This window comes from Marmota marmota, unplaced genomic scaffold (assembly GCF_001458135.2).
Source record: "Marmota marmota marmota unplaced genomic scaffold, marMar, whole genome shotgun sequence".
Taxonomy (NCBI): domain Eukaryota; kingdom Metazoa; phylum Chordata; class Mammalia; order Rodentia; family Sciuridae; genus Marmota; species Marmota marmota.
In genome coordinates, this window is record NW_025999982.1 from 7437589 (window position 1) to 7458878 (window position 21290).

Sequence of the window (21290 nt, forward strand, 5' to 3'; positions counted from 1 at the left end):
ACAAAATAAGGCTGAGGATGTGGCTCAGTGGCCAAGTGACCCTGAGTTAAATCCCTGGTAGCAAAATAAAAAGATGCCTCTGGGAGAGGTTCCTTCTCTGTACCACAGCTACAAAGTGGACTGTATAATTGGAGACTGGAATTGTTGCTGCAGTGTATTTGAATAAATAAACTTGTGGGGAGCCACACTGAGTTACCATGACTTCCAGACCTGATGCACCACGGGGATCTGAAAGAACACTGTAGTCTGGCACTGTAGTGCCATGACTTGTGACTTGGTATTTGAGCCCCCCCCCCACCACGCTTGGATAGCAAGGCCAGTCTTCTGAGCAGGCATACCCCTGGGGTGGAGCTACACTCACCTATTTTTTTTTTTTTGTAATCCTACCCCTTTGCTTTGTTTGGAATAGAATGTTCCATGGAAACGCCCTTTGTGTGTCCCCTTCTTGCTCTGCCTTTGGGTGTGGCCTTCCTACAGTCAGTCAACCTGCTGACAGCAGACATCATGAAGCTAGACTCAACCTCCTGAAACCTGACCCCTTGCTTCATTTGAATGGTTTCTTTCCAATAAAAGGGTTCAGCACATGGTCTCTCTTTTCATGGACCCCTAAGGTCAGAGGAGCCGTCAAGAAAAAGGTATCTCTGTCTTGTGTGATTATTTCGTGCAGCCAGTTCACTGGAGTGACCCTGAGTGTTTTAGTCGTGAGAAATGCAACATAAACTCACTAAAGTAACACTTATCTTCAACTAGCTTTGTGTTCCCCATGTGTTTCCACTCCAAGCCCAGATCACTTTGTTCTGCCATTTCTTCATAAATTTATTGTTCTTTGTATAAAAAGCATACAATCTTTCTGTTTTGACCATTTCTTCAGATATTTACTCCCTTGTGAGGGTCCCCAGGTACATGTACAAAGTAATGAAACTTGTATGTATTTCTCTTGTGCTAATTTGTTTCCTAGATTTCAGCTGAAGATCCAACCCAAGAACTAAGATGGGTAGAGGCAATTATTGGTTTTTCCTACATGTATAATAGTATTTTCCTTATCCATTCACCTATTTAGGGACACTTAAATTGCTTCTATATATTGGCCACTGTGAACAGTGCTATAAAGAACATGGGAGTACAGATATCTCTTTAACAAACTCATTTCAAATCTTTTGGTAAATATCCAGAAGTAGGACTTCTGGATCCTATGGTAATCCTATTTTTAGTTTTTTGAGGAGCCTCCAAACAGTTTTCCATTACTGCTGTACAATTTATGTTCCCATCAACAGGGTACAGGATTCCCTTCTCTCCATTTCCTTGTAAACATTTGTTATCTTTCATCTTCTTGGTAATATACAATCTGACAAGTGTGAGGTGATATATTATTGTGGTTTCTAATTTGCATTGCCCTAATGATCAGTGATGTTGACCTTCTTTCCTTTATGTATTGATGGATTGAAAGAATAAATATTGTTAAAATATCTATACTACCCAAAATGATCTACAGATTCAATGCAATCCTTTGCAAAATTCCAAGATCATTTCTCATAGAAATAGAAAAACAATCCTAAAATTCATATGGAGCCACAAAAAGCTCTAAAAGGCAAACATGAACCCCAAAGTACAAAACTGCAGGCATCATATTATCTGATTCAAACCCTACTACAGAGCCATAGTAATTAGAACAGCATGGTACTGGCATAAAAACAGACTTATCCACAAATGAAACACAATAAGAGCCCAGAAATGAACCTACCCACTTACAGTCCAATAGATTTTCGACAGAGATGTCAAGAACACCCGATGGAAAAGGAGAGTGTCTTTAGTTAATAGTATTGGGAAAACTGCTATTCAGAAGAAATAAATTGGATCTGATCTCACCACCAAATACACAAATCAATTAAAAATGAATTAAATATAAGACCTGGGACTATAAAACTATTAGAAGAAAAGGTAGGGGGAAAACATGACATTAGTTTGGGCAATTTTTTTTTTTTAGATTTGACTCCAAAAGTACAGGTAAAAACCCCCAGATGGCCAGGCTTTGTGGCACATGCCTTTAATCTCAGTGGCTCAGGAGGCTGAGGCAGGAGGATCATGAGTTCAAAGCCAATCTCAGCAAAAGTGAGGCAGTAAGCAACTCAGTGAGACCCTGTCTCTAAATTAAATACAAAATAGGGCTGGGGATGTGACTCAGTGGTCAAGTGTCACTGAGTTCAATCCTTGGTACATCCCTTACACACACACAAAATAAACAACAACAACAACAACAATAACAAACCACAAAATAGAAAAATGTAGACAAATGGGATTATATCAAAATAAAAAACTTTTGCACAATGAAGGAAATAATAAAAGTAAAGGGACAATCTATGGATGGTGAGGAAACATTTTCAAACAATACTTCTGATAAAGGATTAATATCTAAAATTTATAAAGAATTTAAATCTACAAAAAGAAAACACATGGATAAAAAAATGGGCAAGAAATCTGAACAGACATTTTTTTGAAAGAAGACATACAAGTGCTCACATTATTCTTTAAGACTTAAGTATTATGGAATAGTTCACATTTGAATGCCTGAATTCTACCAGTCCTTGGAGACTGAACTTCCATGTCACCTGCTGGGTCACACTTTTCCCGACCTGCTGATTAAAGTTCTTCCCTTCTTGAAATAAAAGGGATAAAAACAGAAAAGGAAGAAGTCAATTATTGTTTTCAGATGACATGATCCTATACTTAGACGAGCCAAGATGCTGCACCTGAAGACTACTAGAACCAGCCAAACTCAGCAACGTAGCAGGTTAGAGAGTCAATGTACAAAAATTAACACCAGCAATGAATCTGCTGAGAAAGAAATCAGGAAAACTATCCTATTCGCAATAGCCTAAAAAGAGATACCTGAGAGTGAATCTGAAGAAATAAATTGAAGAAGACCTTAGAGGACAGAAAGACCTTTTGTGTTCATCAATAGGGAAGAATTAATAGTTGAAATGGCCACATTGCCAAAAGCAATATACAAATTCAATGTAGTCTCCATCAAAATACCAATGACATTCTTCACAGAGTTAGAAAAAACAGTCATAAAACTCATTTGGAAGAATAAAAGGCCCAGAATAGCTAAGGCAATTCTAAGCCAAAAAAAGCAATGCTGCAGGCATCACAGTACCTGACTTCAAATTATCCTAAAGAGCCATAGTAACAAAAACCGCATGGTCCTAGCATAAAAACAGACACATAGACCAATGAGACGGAATAGAAAGCAGAGACAAACACAGATACAGTCATCTGATCCTTGACAAAGGTGCAAAAACCCTGTTAGAGAAAAAACAGGCTTTTAAACAAATGGTGCTAGGACAACTGATTATCCATATGGAGAAGAGTAAGACCAGATCCTTCTCTCTACACTGCACAAAAGTCAATTCAAAATGGATTGAGGTCCTAGGAATCAAACCAGAAACCATGCAACTCCTAGAAGAAAACGTAGCACCAACACTCCAACATATTGGCAAAGACAATGACTCTCTCAATAGGACTCCTAAAGCTTACGAAATAATAAGCCAAGAACTAATAAATGGGATGGCATCAAATTAAAAAGCTTCTGCACAGCAAGGAAATAAGAATGTGAAGAGAACCCACAGAATGGGAGAAAACCTTTGCTAGCTCCTCCAGATTAATATATCCAGAACATATATATCTAATATCCAGATTATATAAAGAACCCAAAAAAACTTAACACCAAAAAGTCACATAACCCAATTAATAAATGCATAAAAGAACTAAACAGATACTTCTCAAAAGAAGAACTACAAAAGGCCAAAAAATACATGGAAAATGTTCATCATCATTAGCAATTAGGGAATTAGGGGATTAGGGAAATGAAATTAGCAATCAGGAAAATGAAAATAAAAACTACATTGCGATTTCATCTCACTCCAGTCAGAATGGCAGCCATCAAGAATATAAACATTAATAAATGCTGGAGAAGACGCAGAGAAGAAGAAACACTTTGACACTGCTGGTGGGACTGTAAGTTAGTACAACTCCTATGGAAATGGATGAGGAGGTTCTGCAAAAGACTAGGAATGGAACCACCATATGACCCAGCTGTACCACTCCTCAGTATTCACTCTAAAGGATTAAAGTCACCATACAATCTCGATACCCAAGTTTGGAATAGCACAATTCACAATAGTCAAACAATGGAACTAGTCTAGGTGTCCATCAATGTGTAAATGAATAAAGAAAATGTGGAGTTTTATTCAGCATAATGAAGAAATCTGTAGGAAAATGGATGGAACTTGGCAATTTTATGTTAATTGAATAAACCAAACTCAGAAAAGCAAGGGTTTTATGTTTTCTCTCACATGTGGAAGCTAAAGAAGAAAAAGAAGAGAAAGGTGGGGGGAACTCAAGGAAATCAAAGGGAGATCAGTAGAGAAGAGGAAAAGGACCTAGTGAGGGAGGAGGGAAGGTACAGGAGAAATCTGGGGAATGATATTGGCCAAATGATATAGTTGTATCGTGTGCACATCAGAATACAGAACAACGGATCCCACTATTGTGTACAATCATAATGCATCAATAAAATACAAAAGAATTAAAAGAAAATAAATTTCTTCCATTTTCCTTTGAACTCCCAAAATATTTCTTTTAGCTTCTGCTTAAAGCAACTTATTTTATTCTCTGCTATTTGGGTTCAAAGCCAGCCTCCACTATTTAACTGTGAGTTCCCTGAGTCAGAGACACTCTCAGTTCACCTTGGTACAGCCCACAGCATACCCTGGATCTTCCATGCACAGAGTGGGAATTCAAAGAATTCTCACAAAACAAAAGAATAGGGTCTGGAGCCTCAAGGGTATGTTTTTGCAATTAATTTTCTTGATTTTTCTTTTCGTGATCTAGGGCTGGAATCCAGAGTCTCATGCATGCTAGGCAAGTGCTCTCCCACTGAGTTCCACCCCCATCTTTAAAATGACAGCAACATCACCTGTGATGAGTGGGTTCTGTTAGCTTCTCAAGCAGCTAAAGGATGTGCTGAGTGGTGGGGCCTTTGGAATCCCGACTGGTTCCTGGTGACTATTTGGAACACAGTCAGAGATCTAAAACAGAAAATAAAACACACAAAAAACCCCAAACCAACCTAACCTTAAAACTTGTCTTATTTTAAACAGAACAATATGATTCTTCTCAAACTGTGGAGCTGAACAATCCTCCTCTTTATTTCAATGAAACCAACACAGACATCGAACCTTCAAAACAACAACCAAAGGCCCCAAAGCCCCTGACCTTGCTCCGCCTTGGCAGGCTGCTGGACAATGACTCGACCTACAAGGCTCTCTAGTGAACTCTAAATTCAGTTTCATTTTCTGATTAGAAAGGACTTATTTTCAGCATCAAGTGGAGGTGAATGGAAGAAGGGGAGGGCGGTGGAGGGGGAGATAATTTCACAACAATTTGAGAGATGGTGAGATTTACATGCTCTCTGCATAAGAAACAGCCCCAGGGACCAATCATAGAAACCGACAACACCTACCTAAGACAAAAACTTTCAAAACACTAGGCTTATTAATTTTCTTGTATTTGCTTTAGTTCACGTGAGCTTCTCATATATAAAACATTGCAATAATAAAATAAATACACAAGTAAAATAAAATCAGCTCCTAGAATCTTAATAGGGTAAGAAGCGATCCCACAACCTGTTGCTCTGCAGCATCAATTCATCGGCAACAATTTTCATTCCATTTGTAGTTTTGCCAAAAAAGTAGTCAATCTCCCATCAATCCCTTCCCCAAATGGTTAGATCATTATCAGTCCATTTGTGAGCCTACTCCTATTTAAAGTTGTTGCTAGAACTGTATCCAATGACGGTTAAAACAACTCAAAAACCTTTCAAATATAAGGCTCTGCTCCAAAACTTTTACCTCATTTGTACTTGGACTTTACAAACAATTTCCATTATTTTTTCAGCAATTTTCTATTTAAGTAAATTTTATTTATTCTCCAAATAGACAGACTATAGTCTGTCTCAATAGCAGTATCCAGGGAAGAAAAGAGTTCCTGAAAAAATTGACTGCAATTATAAGGAAGGGGAAGGATTATGAGATGCTGTGGGGAGAAGAATTATGAGAAAGGGATGGTGTGGATGAGAAGAAATCGAAATTGAAAAGGTCTGGCTCACAACAAGGGTTGGGCAGAGATGTCTGAGGCCATTTCTGCACAGGCACAATGGAGTAAGTGTTTCGAAAAGGCCAGGAAACAGAGTTCCTTCCATCATGAGCCATGGGGTACTGACCATGACCTTTAATTTCAGCAAAGCAGGGGCAAGAAGGTCCGATACCTTTCCTTACTCATCATAAGGAACACCCCTGTGACAAAAGACTAATCAACAAGAGAAAAGCAAAGCAGACTTATTTAATCAAATGTTATATAATATGGCAGCCTTCAGATGGAACCAAAGACCTGGGGGAAAACTCTATTTTTATGCTTAGGTTTAACGACACCATTTAGAAAAGTGATTGGGAAAATGTTATGATCTAATGTAATAAAATGAATGGGGGCAATTCAGCAAAGCCTATCTGTTTGGCTTCTCCTTGGACTCTTCTGTGTGTCATTTCTTCCTCCCAGGACAGGGAAGGACCTTTTGGAATGAGGGTCTTATGATACACTATCAGACAGGGTAGGTCAGAGAATTTCTTTATGGCCAAAAAAGGTGCAGGGTGGGGAGATAGTATTTCTAGATTTTGTGGCTGGCTTTAGGGGAGAGGGGTTCTAGTTTTTGTGGCCTGTATTAGGGGAGAAAAAAGAGTAGGAGAAAGAAGATTAGGAGAAGGTTGGATAGAGAGTTTGCTTCTGAGGCCCTTCTGATGGCCTTCAGTTCAAAGTATGCAGCATGGCAGAGCATCACATTTTGGGGTCCTATTTTTTCTGGGTTCCCACAGCAGAGGTGCCCATGCCATGTTCTCAATGGCCAACAATGCTGACTGTCAGAGAACCACGGGAGGCACTCACTATTCCTTACTGCTGTGACAAGTCTCACCAGCTACTGTGTGACCTGGGGGCCAATCCTCACCCTCACCCTCCACATCCTGTGAGCAACAAAGCTCTGTCCACTCGACTTCCTAAATGCTTCTGCTACCTCACCTCTCTCATCATCCCTATCCTTTAGCCTAAGCTACTACAATGGTCCCTTATGGTCATGTGGTCTTTGTGTCGATCTGCTCAGCACATGTCAATCAATTTGCCTCCCCAGGCTCTCACTCATCCCTCAGATGCCAACCATATCTGGCTTTTTGGATTCCTAAAATGTTCCTTTTCATTACAAAGGCCTTCAAAGCTGTTCACGCAACTGATTCCTTTTCCTTCCAAGATTCCTTCCACTCACACATTTACCCTCACTCCCCTTTTGGATCTTTCTAGTCTTCACTGCAGGTAAGGTCCCTGGCATGTGCTCCCTGCTAATACAGAAATATAATTCTGTAATCAATTGTTGAGTGACTCTTCCTGTGTCAGTGACTCTTCCTGTGTCACTCCGAGGTCAGAGCTTGTGTTTGTCTATGTATGTTCTCATCTGTAATATGTGGGTAAATAATTCAAGCAGAGGATTTAACATAGTACCTGGTATATAAGGCCTATGTAAGCTTTGGCTGTAATAATAATTAACATTGTGCCTAGGACAAAGTATGTGCTCGATAATATGTTGAATTAAAGAGGAATGAGTAAATGGATGGGTAAGAGTTCACCAATGCAGACGGCTCCCCCTTTTCCCCACTCAGCTGCTATCTATAATAAATAGAGCAAAGCTGAATAGAAAACAGTCACAGAAAGGAATCAGTGATTTTCATTTCTGCTGCCATCATGATAAATGGTATCTTTGTTTTCCTGGATTGGAATTCATTGTACTGTGTTGTTGAAGAACTATTCAATGCAGGGAGATTTGGAATTAAGAGCTACAGGAATGTGATATCACAAAATATATCTCCACACTTCTCCAAGTTGTCTTTATTAATTAAAGCACATGCTTCTTAATGAACACCACACTCTGGTGGTTCCCAGGCTAGATCCTCGAGGAAGCCACACATATCAGGTAGTACATTCCAACAAATGTTTGCACAGAAAATGTTAACATGTTGCCAAAAAGGTAAAATTTCACCATTTTTTTCCCAGTACACACCACACTTCTGATTCCTCCATATCCTGGACAAGGCACCAGTCACATGACTACATCATGCCATGCTGGTCTAACAAGGGGAAACATACACAAACAGACCTGGGCTTCTGGAAGGTTCTGTACTAGCAGTACCAAAAGCTAAAAAAGGGGAAGATGCTTCTGAGTTGGTCCAATCATTTTGCTAATTTATTGCTCTTTAAGGTTGTGATAAAACTTTAAATACTTTAATTTTTTTTACTTTAAAATTGTTTTGATGTAAATAGCTCATTTGGATTTAGTAATAAACATGACATCATCTTGTTATTAATGTGACATTTGATCTTCCTTGTTCCTTCTTAAGGGCAGAGGAAGGTTTTTCTTTCCTGTCTCTAAAGTTCACTTTTCTACCCTAGACCTTTCCAGTTCTACCTTTGAATGCTATGAAAATTCATACTTTGTTTTTCTCAATTCAGTCATTAATTTGGGAAACTAGTATTTAAGAGATTTGGGGAAATTAATTTGGGAAACTAGTATTTAAGAGATTTGGGGAAATTAATTTGGGAAACTAGTATTTAAGAGATTAAGGGTGGGGGCAGGGGATTAGCAAGGATGGTGGAATGTGATAGACATCATTATCCAAAGTACATGTGTGAAGACACGAATTGGTGTCAACATGCTTTATATACAACCAGAAATATGAAAAATTTTGCTGTATGTGTTTAATAAGAATTGTAATGCATTCCGCTGTCATTTATTTTTTTTTAAAAATCAATAAAAAAAGATTTGTTAGAAAAATACATTGTTAGTGTCTTTGTCCTTGCACATTTACAACTACACTGAAACCCAGTATAGGCCATGAAAAACACTAGACATTTAATCAACTGACCTGATTTTTTGTGGAGCAAACTGGATCTGTTCCCGAGCATGCTGCAATCCTGGGACTGTGTCGAGGCTGAGAATAGTGATGTCCTCTGACCTTCTGGGTTTCCAGGTGGGAAGGGTGAGCTCTGGATGAGTCTGATTTCACCTCTATCCACACTAGAGAAGTGGAGAGCATCCTGAGTTTTCTTCTTTTCCTTTTTTAACATGTTGACTAAAATATCTGAAATTTGACTTAAGGAATAAATGACTCATCCTAGATTATAATGATCAAAATACAAATGATCCAAATGCAGTTAATAGTCCCCAAACCACTTGCTCTTGAACATATGGTAAAAACTGACTAAAGGAATATTTTAACTTTCCAAATTCCTACTACACAGTTGTGGACAATAAGGAGGCTATTAGTCTTCTACCATGACACCACGAGATGAAAAATTAGCAAACTCAAAGTTTTTCAAAATGTTCTTAGTTTAAACCAGATGTCTTAGATTTTTTATGAAAGAGTTAATAAAAAGTAAAGTGAATACTTTACTTTACTTGTACTAGGCAGTGAAGCTGTGCATATATCTCTGAGTATATAGGTCTTTTATCTGGGAAGATTCCCCTCTTTGGCTGAGCTGTGATTCAGTACCACCTTGTTTTATACTTTGTGAAGGTGTGTCTGGGGTTTGTTCAAACGGATGATGTCACTGAAATGGAACCTTGTAACTCCCACTATGGACATTCATGTTGTTGGTGGTCACTTTGACAGCACTACTATCTTTTGTTGATCTCCAGTATAATCTACCCCCACCTACTCCCATGGGAAATAGTGTCTTTCTCACACCTGTCACAATCTGAGCCTTCTGGGTCTACAAAGACAGATAAGAAAACATCCTCCAAACCCGACTGAGTAACTGTGATGCATCAAGAGCCTTTATTGATTTTCAGCCTTTGATGAACGTAAGTTTTGAGATGATTAAACCTTAGCTGTTGTTTTTCCTTCTTCTGATTTTACTTACTGTTTACCTCAGCACAGCTTCCATTATGGGATGCTCTAGAATGCCTGGGCACATTCTGGTTTTTCTCAGCACAGTGAGATTGACAGGGCAGGTCTTACGCTCCTGCTCCTGAAGGATAGGAAACAGCTTCATCAAGTAGTCATACAGCTAATAAAAGAAGAGCTAGGATTTCAATCCAAGTATGGATTCAAGATCAGTATTCTGTCCACTCTGACAGCATACACACCATCATTTTGAATATGAGACTCAGATGGCGGAAACTCTGAATTATTCAGTAAAGAATCTAGTGTAGCCCCATGTGAATAGTGGTACCCAGATTCACCACAGTGAAGAAGGGAGATGATGTATGTCTCTCTTTCTCTCTCATTCTCTTTTAAAAATAAATGTATATGAACAAGCCTGGCCCGTTCCCTCTCTGTCATATCTCATTTCATCCCTCCTATAGGCACAGACCTTCATAAGTCATGAAGCGGATTAAGAAGTTGGTAGGAGTATTTAGGAGAGAAGATCCTGGACTAGGTTCAGGGCCAGGAAAAGAAGCAGAGCTCAGACTGGGGCTGAGGCCAGGACTGAGGTCCAGGCTGAGACCATCCCTGGAGATGGATGGGGTAAGAGAGAGGGAAAGGAATGCAAGGGTGACAACATTTGTGGGCAGCACTCACAGACAAGGGCTCGTGTGGGGGTGTAATTCACAGTTGAACCTACTGTTACTTGCTGAATAATAAAGCAGCTAAAATTTACTTGAATCTGACATAAGGGGTCTGCTAATGCTCAACTAAAATTAAAGACTGAAGTTAATCAGGCAGCAGACTTACTTTGTATTTGGTTTGTTTTTACCTCTTTATTTCTGGATTTTCTTTACATAGATTATTTTTATGCATTTTGGACAATAGTTGAAGCTAAAGTATCTTTAGAAAATTTTAAAAATGAGCAAAAAATATCTGCTTATAATGAATTGACCAAAATTATTTCCTGTGTGTGTTTAAATGCTGCAAATGTCATGAAAATGTCAAGTCTTTTAACAAGAAGGAATACTGAAGAAATCTCAGGGAGTCCTGAGGTCTAACCCCCCACCAGGGGCTCTTTAGAGGTAACCACCTAGTCTGCAACTAGGAGCAGCTCATGTCCCAGGGAATGCCACCACTCTCAGGACCCCATATATGCTGCCTCCTGGAGCCAATAAGAATTCTGTCTTGAACACTCATCTATTCTCACTTCCAAATTTGGAAACATTTGTAAGTAGAACCCAAAGTAGTAGATCTCCTTTTAAATAAAAGGTTACATTTAAATCAATCTCTGCTCTTCATGAGCTAAATACCATTTACCATTTTTTCAGCCATGATTTGAGTTTCACCCACATACCAGCCACAAACTCTGGGCCATGGTAAGGCTGTGGTCAGCCCGGTGTCCGGTCAGCTAGCTAAAGATAACCAGCTAACTTACTGGCTCAGGACTGAACCAGAAAGAGCACCACAGAGTAGTCAAAAATTATATTTTCACAAATCTAATGTTGAGAGATGCCATAAAAAAGCTCATACTTTTCTATAAACTGAAATGTTCTCTGTAGAGAAACTATATCAGGCTAAAAGTAAGGTCAAATGTTTTCTTTTGTAGCTACTCTTTTTCACTAGTGACTGCACTGTGTTTGCTAAAGGGACATTTTACTTCTCAATGGAAAGGGACGAGGTGATTGATTGGGAGGAAGGGTGGGCCCCTGAGTGATGTGGCAGTGGGGAGTCACCTGTTCTCACCCCCCTTTCAAGCCAGGAGCAGAGAGTTTCATGGCTTCAGGAAGGATACTGATTTCATTATCCCTCTGCTTTAGAAGGTCTCGTAGCTTTTTATATTCTTCCTCTTTCACTGGTTCTTGGCAGTCTGGCTCTTTGATTTCAGAGGAGACTGTACTGTTCCTGAGGATCTTCTTGTCATTCAATAGTTTCTGTAAGTTGAAAGAACAGTTTTGCCCCTATATCGCCATTCCAAATTTTCTTGTTTGACTCTTTTCCCTGTAACAATTCCCTGAACATAAGCCTGCCTTCTCCTGACTCCTTGAATTCACAGTCGCTTTTCTCACTTGCTTGTCCCCCAACCCCACCTGCCTTCCACATTCCCTTCTCCCCCATCTTTATCTCTCCTTTCCTAAATTGGGAAATTCTTCCTCAAACATTATCTCCTCTTGGACTCTCTTCCCTTTCTACGTAACACAATTCATACCTTTATTATAGCCCTTATCTGTCTTCTCCATGACTCGTTCAACATTGCCTTCCCAATCCTGGCCCATAGCAGACTCACAGACATGTTCGCTATCTTACCGAGGTATGAAAAAATACAACTAAGGTAGAAGGAACATGTAATGAAAACCCCATCTCCTCATCAGGAAAGGTAAAACCCAAGGCAGAGGAAAGTGAATTATAAGGATAAATAAAAAATACAATACATGATTCACTTGATATTATTTTAAAATTGGTTTTTGGAACACAGAACTATTCTGTGTAGAGGTAGAGATTCCTGGCAAAAGAATTTGAAGTCCATGGTTTGAGCTTATTTATTGGCAAGTAAGATCTGATCTCAGGAGAAAGTGGGTGGTGACCACAGCATTGGTTCAAAGCTCACACCATTTTCTGTGAAGCTGGGTCCTAACTTTTCAAGGCTTGGTCAACCAGAAAAGTTTTTTTTTTTTATTGCAGTTGGAGCATGGCAGGAAATGGTTTCTACTGAAGGAGACATTTAAACTTACCTTTAAATGATGAAAACAGTGATGAATTTTACGCATATCAGCGCCAACCTCTAGTCTACTCTGTGGATCCTGGTCTTCCAAAAAGGATGTTATTAGTTTTTCCAGCCTAAAAATACATAATGCATGAGAAGCAAGTTTGAACTAGAAGCTTTAGAAATTTTCATGGCCATACTTGGTTCATATTTGAAGCCCAGGATATTACTCCCACATTTTCACAGAAAATGAACTACAAAAATTAAAGGGGAAAAACATAGTGATAAAGTGAAATCTATAACGATGCAATCACTTGGCTCATTTCCAATGAACGTTCACAGGCAGTTTTCAGGAATGATTTGATTTTTACAATCCCTCCATTCTAGTCAAACTGAATTTCTCTGCTCCTGTGTCCAGCTGTCATAGTGCTAGAGAAAATGTTGAAAAATTATTTTTTTTAAAAAAATCGGTTTCATTAAAAATTCATGCTATGCAGCCCCCTCCCCACCTTGACATCTCAGTGATGCTTCACAGTCCTTTTCATCATTCCTGGTTAATTTTTGGTCTTCACAGTGGCTATTCTAGATCTTTCCATAACTTGTAAATCTACCACTACTTTTTTTTTTTAAAGAGAGAGAGAATTTTAATATTTATTTATTTTTTTTAGTTTTCGGCAGACACAACATCTTTGTTTGTATGTGGTGCTGAGGATCGAACCCGGGCCGCACACATGCCAGGCAAGCGCACTACCGCTTGAGCCACCTCCCCAGCCCATCTACCACTATGTTTTCACTCTCCATCAATAAAGCAGCTTCTCACCAGAAGGAGAAAGTTAGGCTGGTTCAAGCAGATACCTCAGTTTCCTTCTCCTTCACCTCAGGTTGTTCTGCCTCACACCCAGGCCCTATTCCTTCTTTTATTTAATTTGGATAATATCCTTCCTCCTTCTTAAGCCTAACCTCTTGCCTGGGCTCTTCCTGCTTCTTCTAGAGCTTCCTTGACTGATTACCTGTTTTCTCTTCCTCACCTGTTAATCATCTCTCTGTGTGGACTCTTTCCTCTTTGCTTACAATGAGTTTCATATTTTTCCTATTCTAAGACAAAACAGAAAGCAAAATACGCCCCTTTGGAGAGACCCTCCCACCACTCTATTTGGAAGTTAGTTTGTAGCATCGTGTGTCCCAGTTGAGTTCCAGAGTCTGTATATGCACCTGGCCTCCCACCCGCACCCCGCCTCCTTTAAAAGTATCATGAGGCAATTCTTGGCTCCGATTCATCTTTGTTTTTCCCTCCCCCAGGTTTTAGATTCTCAATACAAATATGTTAATTAGCTAATGCATTTCACACATGAAAATCATTCCCTTTTATATTGAGTTAGAATTCTTGGTAAGGAGGGTTTTAGGAGGGCCATCAATATCTAAGATGCTACGTATCCTAATGCCACTGCAGCGTATTTTTCTAGCATTGCTACGAAAATATTTGCAGACTTCCAGCCTCTTTAAAAACTGAACACACCTTCCTTCCACTGTTCCTATCAGTCCTCTCAAGATGTAATGATTTTTATCACAGAGTACCCTTGGATGTCCTTTTTATCTCTTTCTGTAGTCTGCAACATGGGACAGCTGACATTTGCAACTGTAAGATGATTCACATTGTCATTCTTAAGGAGATGCTTCAGTGGAGGGGCACTATTTGATGTTTGATATGTTTCTTTATAGAACACAGCTAATTCATTTCTGACACAATGATTAAAAAATTTTTGTATGTCAAGTATTACTAAAACACATGTTTATCATCAGCGGCCCCATATCATCGGCCTTCTCTATGGTTTGATCAAAATTAGAAATACAGCTGTGAGTGATGAAAAGGTAAAAACTCCCACTCCCTTGCCACCCTTCCCATTTGCCTTATTTACACTTAATTCCTGAGGTTCACTGTTAATAACTGAAATATATGATAGTTTTCAATGAAGCAGATACCTATATCTAATATATTCATTTGTGGATTATCTTTGCTTTCACAAAAATGAGATCACACTCTGAATAATGTTCTGCACCATTCTTTTTCTTTTTTTGTGGTACTGGAGGTTAAACCCAGAGCCTCCTTGTTGCTAGGCAAGTGTTCTCCACTGAGGTACATCCCCAACTCTATTTTATTTTATTTTAACATAGGATCTCACTAAGTTGTTCAGGTGGCTTTGAACTTGCCATCCCTCTGCCTCAGCCTCTGGAGTATCTGGGATTACAGGTGTACACCACCATGCCAGCCTTATTCATCAAAAGACTATCACAGGTAATCTTCCACATCAGTACACATGCAGTGGAAGTGTGTTATTTTCAATGGCTCTGTAATACCCTGGACTGTGACTGCACTGCTACTATCATGATTGGCACAGAGGTAACGTGTTCCCAGTTGCCATCTTCTTTGAAACTCATGAGGAGGCATGGATCTACAATCGCCATTGAATGAATCTTCAAAAGATAGTACTGTTTATCGACTTGGACTTTCCCTAAGTCCTTAGCATAAATTCTGAAATTTTTGGAAATTGCCATGATTTCTAGATTTCTGTGGAGTGAAAGCACTTCGTGGTTTCCAGTGTCCACAAAATTTCTAGCAGATGAGATTAAGCGGTCAGCAACAGTTAATCAGTTCTTCCTTCTTGCTCTTTCTTTTTAATTTTTTAATTTGTTCTAATTAGTTATACATGACAGCAGAATGCATTTTAATTCATTGTACGCAAATGGAATACAACTTTTCATTTCTCTGGTTGTACACCACATGTGCAGACATACGTGTACATCGGGTAATGATGTTCGTCTCATTCCACCATCTTTCCTACCCCCACACCCCCCCTCTTCCCTCCCTCCCCTTGGTCCAAAGTTCCTCCATTCCTCCCATGCTCCAACCCCTCATTAGGATCAGCATCCACTTATCAAAGAAAATATTCAGCCCCGGGTTTTTGGGGATTGGCTTACTTTACTTAGCACGATATTCTCCAACTCCATCCATTTACCTGCAAATGCCATAATTTTATTCTCTTTTAGTGCTGAGTAATATTGCATTGTGTATATATACCACAGTTTTTCTTTATCCATTCATCTACTGAAGGGCATCTTGGATGCTTCCATTGTTTAGCTACTGGGAATTGTGCAGTTATAAACATCGAAGTGGCTGCATCACTACAGTATGCTGATTTTAAGTCCTTTGGGTATAGTCCAAGGAGTGAGATAGCTGGGTCAAATGGTGGTTCCATTCCAAGTTTTCTAAGGAATCTCCATACTTCTTTCCAGATTGGTTGCACCAATTTGCAGTCCCACCAGCAATATATGAGTGTGCCTTTTCCCCCACATCCTCACCAACACTTATTTTTGTTTGTATTCTTGATTACTGCCATTCTGACTAGAGTGAGTTGAAATCTTAGAGTAGTTTTGATTTGCATTTCTCTAATTGCTAGAGATGTTGAACATTTTTTTTTTCATATATTTGTTGATTGCTTGTATATCTTCTTCTGAGAAGTGTCTGTTCCTTAGCTCATTTACTGATTGGGTTGTTTGAGTTTTTTGGTGTTAAGTTTTTTGAGTTTTTTATATATCCTGGAGATTTGTGCTCTGACATGTGTGTGGCAAAAATTTGCTCCCAAAATGTAGGCTCTCTCTTCACCTCATTGATGGTTTCTTTTGCTGAGAACTTCTCTATAGTTGATCATGAAGTATATATTCTAGCCAACAGTCTCTGACAGAGGACTGAAGGGGGATTGTTCACAGGAAAGCATTGTGAGAGACGAGGCTTCTGCTGATTTGAGCAGCCACTGGCAGATCCTTCAGGCTCACTGGGCTTGGCATCTCCATCGACGTGCCCATCTCACATAGTGACAGTATAGGATACAAGGAGGACCAAGACCATGAGCCAAGGAAATGGGTAAGAACTGCCTCCTGCCTGACTAAATAACTAGATTTCTTTACTTGTTCTAAGGACTTAGTCTGATAAATGACTAAGACTGAAAATCAGGCCTTTGGATGTACAGTTTTGTTCTCAGCTCTTAGGAACACAGAGCCTCTTTAGATAAGAAAAAAATGCCTGCACTTTCCTTCATACATTTGATTTATTGTTGAACTTATTTTCTTATCAAGAAGAGACTTGTTCTACTAATTAAAATGCAGAAAAATGCTTAATTCAGATGTTTCTGATGTACTTACCCTATCAGTAGTTAAGACTAAATGAATGACCTCAAATTCTCTCATTTTCTTATCTCCCAAAATAGTTCCCAAGTTTATACCTAGTCCCTGCTCCCGCTGAGGGGTCTCCAGCTGCCAGAACCCTGCTGGACAGGGGATTGTTTACAGAAAAGACTCTCCAAGGAGGCCAAGGGTCTATAGTGAAGTCTGTTCTTTAGGAGGAGTCCAAATCAACAGGAGACTTTCTATTTTTCACTAGGAGAAAAGAAGGAGGAGAAAAGAACCCTTGAGGAAAGGTAAAATATAAACGTAGATCATTCAGTTCTAATCCATATGGACAAGAAATATTACAGAGCATCCAAGGGTGTCCGGGCACATGAGTTGGCTGAGGGCAGGCAGGGTGTTAGGTGTTATGTGTTGGGTGACATTCCTGTCTCCACCAAACTGCTAATGAGGGATCTTGGGTAGCTTGTGGCCTCATTCAGAACCCCATTGTATTATAAATATCGATACCCAGCCACATAATTATGATTGCCAACATTTCCTAGTATGTGTTTTACCCCCTTGTGTTTTACCACTACTTCCCTCTTTCTGTTCTCTATTCTTACAAAAAAAATGAAGGTCTGACTGCAGACATTTTCCCATGGAAATTTAGATTTGATAGCATGAGTGAAAAGACAACACAAGCTTCTTAGAGTTGGCTTCCACCATTAGTTAGATATTCTTTTGTGCTATTTGCATATATCATGTCCTCAGTCCTTAAAACAATCCTATGAGAGAAGTACTATTATTGCCCCCATATCATAAGCAATGAATTTGTAGTGCAATCTGAAGTTAAATATCTTGCCCAAGGTCACACAGCAAGCAAAGAAGCAAACAGCAGAGCTGGTACTCAAACTCAGGTAGGCTGACCCTAGTAGAATCCAAGTTTTGAAGCACAGTCCTTATCATACTATAGCAAAGTTAATAAATGTATTTAAATATCATACTGGACAGTGTACTTCTAAAATGGAAAACTCACCCCTACTCTTTGAGGAGGGAAGCAGGTAGATGAACTAACAGGAAATAATTGAGTGACAGTCACATAGATCTTAACAAGGCTAAGGGACCAGCATGACTTGTAACAGCAAAAACAGTTGGAAAAGAATTGGAATTTGCCACATTAGGAGATTAGGAAAATAAATGATGACATAGTTATGTACATAGTTAAGCAGTTGTTTTAAATGGTGGTGTGGTGGTATGCTCATGGATGTTAAAAAATACTCATGATATATATATGGATAGGTTAGCAATGAATCCCTTGCAGGGATTCTGCAAGTACTCTTTAACACAAAAAAAGAAGATAAGAGACAAAAAGAAACAAAGGAAGGAATGAAAGAAGGAAGGGAGGTGGGGGTGGATCTGAAGCTTTTGGCTGGCTGCCTTTGGCTCAAGAACATTTATCATCTCCCGGAAGAAAAGCTCACTCTTCTGCAGTACTTTTGTAATTATGTTTATTAAAATAAATCCATCATTTGTACATTGAGGGTGATTAAGATATTCTCAAATAACTTTTGTAAAAATGTTTTATGGACATGTTCTTTTCAGCATGAGCTTCTAGAAACACGTCTCTATGGTGCTGGTTGTGGGAAATTGGGGAGTTAACAGAGCGTTAGGAAGAAGAGCAAACCTGAACTGGGGGTGGAAACCCTGGTTAGGCCTAGCACTGGCACGACATGGGCGTGTCCTTCGGGGAAGCCAGAGGGAGCATGGCTCTGTCCTCAGGGAACAGAGACAACGGGAGCGTCCAGCAGCACAGTGTTATTTCAGAGCTTTATTACTAACAAGGCCAGGGAGCACGAAGCACTGAGACCTTATCCTCTGACACTGAACTGGAAAGAGCAAAGTGAATGGAGAACTCTCCAGGTGGTGAGGCAGGGCTGCTCTGTGACAGATCCTTGGAAAGGCCCGAGGTCCCAGAGCCGATGATTCCTAACGTCTTTGTCTCACCACTGATTTGGGGAAAGGGTGTAGATAGCTCATTACAAAGATCTAGGAAGGCATCTGACTTAAGAACCTAGCTGACATTTATTAGACCAAAAAGTGCTAAAATCTGCCTGAATTTTACCACGCATTTTGCCATTGAAGCTGGCTTCACCGGGATAGGTCGTCTCCCACAGGGTTAGGTAGTGCCGAGGAACCCTTGTTACATAGTACATGAGCAAAATCCGGAAAAGAACTGGACATGGAAGGGAAGTTCAATAACTACTCACTTCTAGGACTATAACTAGATATAAAATTGGAGGAATAGTTATACAATGGAAATAATTGATCCTGGTGATATCAGACTGTGGCTTACGTGTTGTGTTGGATGAATTTAACTCACCAACTGTGCTGAGTCAAAACTTTGTTAAATTTGTGAAATAATGCCATGTCTAAAGTCTTAGGTTGATGAAGTAAGATAACACAAGGAACAAAGAGAGGGTATTGCCTGGCCTCTTAAAGCCTTGCTAGTTTAAATGAGAACAGTGGATCAACCTCAGACGCATAAGCTGGGAGCTTTTTATTTTTATTTTTAATATATTTCTATTTTAAATTGACACATAGAAGTGGTACATATTTATGGGGTACAGTGTGACATTTTAACACATACACAAGGTAATTGGCATAGCTGCCACCTGAGACATTTATTGTTTCTTTGTATTAGGAGCATTTAAAATCCTCTCTACTAGTCATTTTGGAATATTCAATTAATTGTTAACCACAATTTTCCTACTGTGTTACAGAATATTAGAAGCTATTTCTTCTATCCAGCTGTACCTATTAACTATCACCCTCTGGGAGCCTTTTAGAAATGTGGATGGTCAGCCCCATCCCACACCAGCTGAATCAGAATCTACCCTTCCTGATGTGTCCCCACAATCTGTATGCACATTAATGTTTAAGAAACAACAAGGCAATTGAAATGTATACACAAGAAGATATGCACATCTTTTCAGCCCTGGGAACCAAAGAAGTAAATTGAAATGTTAAAGAGGAACTAACATCCCTTGATGGTCACCTATGTCCTGGGCACTGTACTAGCAACTTTACCCATGCTGGTCCATAGCCTTGTTAAGATCTATGTGACCGTCAATTTTCCACTTATCTAAGTGTGTGTGGGGGGGGACCCTAAAGGGACTCTCATAGCTGGTTTTCTTGATAACTGCCTTCTCCCAATTATTATATTATTATTTTCATTGAACATCCATGTAAAAAGCCGGGCACTTTCTCAGGTGTTTTATTATTCATCTGCACCATAAGCCTATAAACTATTATCCCTCTTTCATAAGTGAGGATAGGAAAGCTCAGAAAAGCTAAGAAACTTGCATATTGTTACGAAGATAGGAAACCGAACTGCTGAGATTTGAAAACAGGCTTTTTGAATCAGCAATTTCCATTCTTTCCCTTCATACCACAAAGATTCTCTCAACTCAGAAAACTGTCTCCATTTGCTATAATGCCTGGCACACTACCTTTGTATTTTCAACTCAAAGCTTCATGCAGACTCTTTTTATAGTAAGTAAAGACACAGACAACAAGGTTGATGAGACAACAAATAAACTTTGGGTCTGCCATTTCAAAGAAGAGATTTCAATAAGCTGTAATGACGGGGGTGCTTGATATCCGATGCTGGGGTGGGAAAGGAAGACGGGACCTATTTTAATTTTTCAGACAGATAGGATTCTCTTACGGGAGGTGACCTTTTACAACATACAGAGTTGGAATAACATATAATTTATGAAAGGGAAGTTCAAATAACAACAATAAATTCACAATTATGATTAACTACAATCCACAGGACATGAAAAACCGAGGGCCAATAGAACTGACCAAAGGAAACTACACACATATTTTTTTGGGGTCAATAGTTTCATGTTTGTTTTTCCTTAGATTCTGCTGAAGGAATCATTCCCAACTGACTTAAAAGTAGTTACTTCAAGAGTTTTTCCTTTTAGAAGTCTCTGGTTTGTGATAAGTATTATATATATTGTATGCTCTCCTTGCCCTAACCAGTAAGGGAAAAACATGAACCTTCATGTGCAAGGAACTGAGCTCAGTGTCAGCCACTTTGCTGGAATGAGCTGTTTTTTAATAATAGTAGGGGGTCAGAAAGTTCATGGTTTTGGTGAAGCAGAAGAAATTTCTATGCTGAGTTTTCCTTCGAGATTTTTCTTAGTATGGTGTATTTCCTTCACTTCCACAAGAGCACTGTTCCATGGCACCCCAAATGCACAGATGCTCAACTTCTTGACACTTTTAGTGTTTTGAAAGAGCAAATGTAAAAAATCAAAATGAAAATCTGGACTGGTTTACCTCTTGAATGATGAAGACATGACCTTTTTATAGGAATTTGAATTCATGGTCAT

The 21290-nt window shown here is 39.2% G+C and overlaps 1 protein-coding gene across 3 annotated transcripts in view; it reads right to left on the reverse strand.

The window, feature by feature from the left end:
• Kif6 (kinesin family member 6) overlaps positions 1–21290 on the reverse strand; it is a 394766-nt gene that overhangs the window by 182274 nt on the left and 191202 nt on the right. For all 3 annotated transcript variants that reach the window (XM_048805240.1, XM_048805239.1, XM_048805241.1), the window contains 3 exons: positions 12755–12860; positions 11818–11956; positions 9021–9236 (listed from right to left, as the gene is read on the reverse strand). In XM_048805240.1, coding sequence (XP_048661197.1) covers positions 9021–9236; positions 11818–11956; positions 12755–12860 — 461 coding nt within the window. The remainder of the gene's footprint in view (positions 1–9020; positions 9237–11817; positions 11957–12754; positions 12861–21290) is intronic.